This window comes from Pristiophorus japonicus, chromosome 8 (assembly GCF_044704955.1).
Source record: "Pristiophorus japonicus isolate sPriJap1 chromosome 8, sPriJap1.hap1, whole genome shotgun sequence".
In the NCBI taxonomy this organism is placed as follows: domain Eukaryota; kingdom Metazoa; phylum Chordata; class Chondrichthyes; family Pristiophoridae; genus Pristiophorus; species Pristiophorus japonicus.
The window spans coordinates 9,443,720-9,449,719 of record NC_091984.1 but is presented as its reverse complement, the minus strand read 5'-3'; the positions used below and the strand labels follow the sequence as shown (position 1 = coordinate 9,449,719).

The window sequence follows — 6,000 nt, the reverse complement described above, 5'->3', positions numbered from 1 at the left end:
CTCCCTTCTTAAACATTAGCAATCCTCCAGTCCTCTGGCACCACACAAGAAGCCAGGGAGGGCTGGAAAATTATGGTCAAAGCCTCTGACATTTTGTCTTTTGCTTCGTTTAACAGCCTGGGATATATTTTACCTGGGCCTGGGGACTTATCCACTTTCAAAGCTGCTGAACCCGTTAAAACCTCTTCTCTCACTATGTTTATTTCATCTAATATCTCACACTCCTCCTCCTCGATAGCAGTGTCTGCATCGCCCCTCTCTTTCGTAAAAAGAGACGCAAAGTATTCATTGAGAACCAGACCCACATTGTCCACCTCCACACACAGATTAGCCTCGCGGTCTTTACTAGGCCCTGTCCTTTCTTTAGTTATCCTCTTATTCTTAATATAAAATGACGGATTCTCTCCCCTTTAATGGACTTTCGGTCCAACGTCAAAAAAAACCCAAAGTGCTGAAAATCAACGGAGAGGCCGCCTCAACGATCCCGGCGGAAAAATCTTAAAGTAAAAGGAAGTGCGCCAGCTTTCTGGTGGCCCTGAATTTCGGACCCACTTTCTTTCAAAGGCAGACTTTCAGACAAAAGGAATATTGTAACTTGTTAAACATTCACAGTCACGAAAACGTGTACACTTTCACACAAACTGAAATTGCAATATCCTTTAAGGTTCCTTTCACTCAGTAAACTTGAGATTTATTTTTCTCGGCACAGAAATTGGTCGGTTCAGTGTCGCTTTCAATATTAAGTTTACTTTTTTTCCTTCACCTTTTAAACTATCGTCTCAGCAGCTGTTCCTGGCTCCCCAATTCCCTGTTTTTTCTCCTTTTGCTGATTTTTCAGATGGGTTTGCCACTCTGCAAAAACGTAATTGAACCATGCACAGTCTGATAATTTCTATATAAATAACTTGTCTGGACCTTGCATGGTCTGACCATTTCTGTAAAAATTTGTCTGGACTTTGCACAGGCCGATAACTACCAACAGTAATGTCTCATCAGCAGTAAAGCAAGATACATTTTATAATCAAGCTTAGTTCATTTAATAACTTTACAAAAGCAATGTTCACAAATGTTAATGCATTTTATAATCTCACAATGGTTGCAAGCACTTCAACCTTCTCTTTTGCACTCACATGCTGGGCTCCGCTATCATTGAGGATGGGGATATTCATGGAGCCTCCTCCTCCCGTTAGTTGTTTAATGGTCCACCACCATTCACAACTGGAATGCAGAGCTTTGATCTGGTCCACTGATTGTGAGATCACTTAGCTTTGTCTGTAGCATGCTGCTTCCACTGTTTAGTGTACATGTAGTCCTGTGTTGCAGCTTCTCCAGGTTGGCACCTCATTCTTAGGGATGCCAGGTGCTTTTCTTGGCATGCTCTTCTGCACTCCTTATTGGACCAGGGTTGGTCCGCTTGCTTGATGGTAATGGCAGATTGAGGGATATGCCGGGCCATGAGATTACAGATTGTGATGGAAAACAATTCGGCTGCTGCTAATGGCCCACAATGCTTCATGGATGCCCAGTTTTGAGCTGCTAGATCTGTTGAATCTATCCCAGTTAGCATGGTGGTAGTGTCACAAAACATGATGGATAGTGTCCTCAGTCTGAAGACAGGACTTTATCTCCACAATAACTGTGGTCATGGCTACCAATGTTGTCATGGACGGATGCATCTGCGACAGGTAGATTGGTGAGGACAAGTTCATGTGGGTTTTTCCCATGTGTTGGTTATCTCACCGCCTGCCGCACTCCCCGTCTGGCAGCTATGTCCTTCAGGACTTGGCCAGCTCTGTCAGTAGTGGATCTACCGAGGTACTCTTTGTGATGGACATTGAAGTCTCCCACCCACAGTATATTCTGTGCCCTTGCGTCCCTCAGTGCTTCTTCCAGTGTACTAAGCTTAAATAAAGAAGATTATGAAGGTATGAAGGCAGAGTTGGCTAAAGTGGACTGGGAAAATAGATTAAAGTGTAGGACGGTTGATGAACAGTGGCATACATTTAAGGAGATATTTCACAACTCCCAAGAAAAATATATTCCAGTGAGGAGAAAAGAGTGTAAAAGAAAAGATAGCCATCCGTGGCTAACTCAAGAAATAATGGATGGTAATCAATTAAAAACAAGGGCATACAAAGTGGCCAAAACTACTGGGAGGGCAGAAGATTGGGAAGATTTTAAAAGCCAGCAAAGAATGACTAAAAAAATGATTAAGAAAGGGAAAATAGACTATGAAAGTAAACTAGAATGAAATATAAAAACAGATTGCAAGAGTATCAATCGGTATATAAAAAGGAAAAGAGTGGCTAAAGTAAATGTTGGTCTATTAGAGGACGACAACGGGGAATTAATAATGGGGAACATGGAGATGGCAGAAACTCTGAACAAATATTTTGTATCAGTCTGCACGGTAGAGGACACTAACAATATCCCAACAGTGGATATTCAAGGGGCTGTAGCGGGGGAGGAGCTTAACACAAGGCGGGAGTGGGGTACTGAAGTTGCATGTTCAGCCATGATCATATTGAATGACGGTGCAGGCTCGAAGGGCCGAATGGCCTGCTCGTGCACCTATTTTCTATGTTTCTATGTTTCTATGACTCTCAGGGGCATCCCTCCCGACTGTATACCACTGTGCCACCACTTCTGGTGAGTCTGTGCTGCCGGTGGGATAGAACATATCCAGGGATAGTAATGGAGGAGTCAGGGACATTAGCTGAAATGTATGACTATATATGAGGCTGTTGGTTGCATGCAATATTTGTGTCCAATTCTGAGTGTTGCACTGTAGGAAGGATGTGAAGCCCTAAGAGTGGGTGCAGCAAAGATTTAAAAGAATGCTTCCAGGGTTGAGGGACTTCAATTGCATGGCTGGGTTGGAGAAGCTGAGGTTGTTCTCCTTAGAACTGAGATGGTTGAGCAGATTTGATTGAGGTTTTAAACATCATGAGGGGTCTAGACAGAGTAGATAGAGAAAAACTGTTCCCATTGGCGGAAGGGTCAAGAATCAGAGGACACAGATTTAAGGTAATTGGTAAAAGAACCAAAGGTGACATGAGGAGAAACATTTTTATGCAGCAAGTGGTTAGAATCTGGAATGCACTGCCTTAGGTGGTGGAGGCAGATTCAACAGTGACTTTGAAAAGGGAACTGGATAAGTACCTGAAGGGAAAAAAATTGCAGAGCTACGGGGAAAGGGCAGTGGAGTGGGAGTAATTAATGGGCTTTTGCAGAGAGCCAGCACGGGCTCGATGGGCCGAATGGCCACCTTCTATGCTCTAACCACTGTATATTACAATTCAAAATAACACAGTCGCAGTATACTGGACCCTATTTGCTGGCCACAACACGATTTGCTGGCCATTCACACCCATTAAAGGAGGAAAATGACAATTAAAATGTTATCTTGGTTCAAAATGATAACCTAAAGAAAAGGAAAATCATAAAAAAGCCATCAAAAATTACGATGTGCGTAAAATGGATTGCACACATGTGCATGTGAGAATGGATTATCACCCAATGGGAAAGCTGAATTGCAAGTATTTAGCAAGAAGTTATAGCCTGCGCTATCATTAAGCATTATGATCGTTAATATAGCTTTGTTGCATCTTGTATAAATAATTTAAGGTGCTGAAGTAACCAGATCGTGTAGTGCAAATTGCATTAGTACATTTGCTTTTCATTGAATAGAAATTTGCTGATTAGATAAAAGGTTAAAGCTGTTCCCTACATCGATATCAGAGTAATTTCTAATGTTGGAAGCGAGCTCACTTTTGGTTGAGTTTACTTGCAATGTAAATGATCACATTATGAAAAGATTAAATGATTCGAGCTCGCCATTTTCCTCTGAAAGGGCACATTGCATTCCACATGTCTTCAGTTTGCATCGCTGCTATAGGAACAGCACTGTAATTTAGGTAATTTGCATTCCACATGCCAATGCCACGGAGTTTTAATTTCCTCAAGATAAATGCCTTTATTGAAAAACTCTCTGGATCGTCAAACCAGACCTCATGGTATGTAATATTGACCTGCCATAAAAATACAAAGAGAGTTAAACAAGTAGGAGCAAGGTTTGACTCAGTGCACAGTTCCAGACACAATACTGAACACCTTCAGCAGCAATATGCACAATACATTAAACTTGTACTTACATTAAAAGGTGAGGTTAGGTAGGCTGAGCTAAAGAAAGGTGAAAAGGTGGATTTTTTCAAAACTTAGTTGAAATGGATTATGAAAATCACTGCAAACTAATAGAAACTAATTTTTGAAAAAGTCTGGCTACTGATTCTTCATTGAGATCACAGAACTTCAAAATTAATAAATTTCAACTTTTTTATCATTTAATGGAGCCAAGTTTCGGCCTGAGTTACTCCTGTTTTTTTGGAGCAACTGGTTTAGAATGGAGTTTCTTAGAAATTTTAATTCTGGGCATTTAGTTTGCTCCAGTTCTAGTCAGTGAGAACAGTTTCACTTTGGAACAGAATGTTGTTTTCAAAAGGGGACGTGTCCGGCCACTTACGCCTGTTTTCAAAGTTTAGGCAGTGAAAACTTACTCCAAACTAACTTAGAATGGAGTAAGTGAAGATTTTTGTACGTTCGAAAAAAACTTGACTACACTTTAGAAAATCAGGCGTAGGTTACAAATCAGGTGCAGGGAATGGGGGCCGGGGGGGGTTTAAAGGGAAGTTTACCAACATTAAACACTTCAGTTTTACAAATAAAGAGCCATCATCAATAATAAATGATAAATACATCAATAAATCAACCAATAAATCATTAAAAAAAAATCAATAAATAAAACATTTTCTACTTGCCAACTGCAGCACCGGGAGTCCTCCAACAGCGTGCTGGGACGGCCCCCCCAGTGTGTCTCTGTCAGTGTCTCTATCTCTCTGTCTGTCTGTGTGTGTGTGTCTCTCACTCTCTGACTGTCACTCTCTGTGTTTCTGACAGCGAGGGGAGGGGGAGAAGTGGGATGGCGGGGGGGAGGAGGAGAAGAAGAAGAGGGGCGAGGAGAAGGGGGGGAGGAGAAGGGGCAGGGAGAGGAGGCGGAAGGGGGGAAGAGGGGGAGAAGGGAGAGAGGATAGAGGGAGGGAAGGAGAGAGGAGGGAGGGAGGGAAGGAGAGAGGAGGGAGGGAGGGAAGGAGAGAGGAGGGAGGGAGGGAAGGAGAGAGGAGGGAGAGAAGGAGGGAGGGAAGGAGAGAGGAGGGAGAGAAGGAGGGAAGGAAGGAGAGAGGAGGGAAGGAGAGAGGGAGGGAGGGAAGGAGAGAGGGAGGGAGGGAAGGAGAGAGGGAGGGAAGGAGAGAGGGAGGGAGGGAAGGAGAGAGGGAGGGAGGGAAGGAGAGAAGGAGGGAGGGAGAGAAGGAGAGAAGGAGGGAGGGATGGAAGGAGGGAGGGAGGGAGGGAGAGAGGAAGGGAGAGAAAGAAGCTGAACGGCTGGGCCCAAGACTTCGGGCTGGATTTACAGGTAGGGTGTGTCGGGACTCGGGGGGGGGGGTCCCGGAGGTCCGGGGGGGGGGGATTGGGGGGAGAGTTGCGCAGGTCTGGGGGAGGGGGCGTGGAGTCACGGAGTGGGGTGGTGGGGGGGTAAGAGTCGCGGAGGTCCGCGGGGGGAGTCACGGAGATCGGGTCGCTGGGGGGGGGGGCGGCGGCGGAGAGAGAGCGGGGGTCGGGTGGGGTCCAGTCGGGTGGGAGGAGCCTTATCCACGCAGCACCAGTGAGGCCATTCGGCCAGGGCTAGGGGCTGCGTGCTTCGGGCCCCTCCCACAGTTTTGGACGCCTGGAGCTACTGCACATGTGCGCCCACTGTAGCGCGCATGTGCAGAAGTCCCGGCACTGTTTTCAGCCCAGGGACCTGGCTCCGCCCCCACAGCTCGTGCTGCACCGCGCCCAGCTCCAGAGGGCCTGCAGAGAGCCGGAGAATAGATTTTTTTTTTTAGGCGCACTTTGTGGCGCGAAAAACGGGCGTCCAGGTCCGGGCTGCACCGTTTTAGGCGC

The 6,000-nt window shown here is 45.6% G+C and overlaps 1 protein-coding gene across 1 annotated transcript in view; it reads right to left on the bottom strand.

Moving 5' to 3' along the window:
- Positions 1 to 3,726: 3,726 nt before the first annotated feature.
- LOC139268341 (di-N-acetylchitobiase-like) overlaps positions 3,727 to 6,000 on the bottom strand; it is a 69,344-nt gene continuing 67,070 nt past the window's right edge. The window contains exon 8 of the mRNA XM_070886423.1: positions 3,727 to 4,031. Within this exon, the coding sequence (XP_070742524.1) occupies positions 3,819 to 4,031 (213 nt within the window). The 3' untranslated portion in view covers positions 3,727 to 3,818. The remainder of the gene's footprint in view (positions 4,032 to 6,000) is intronic.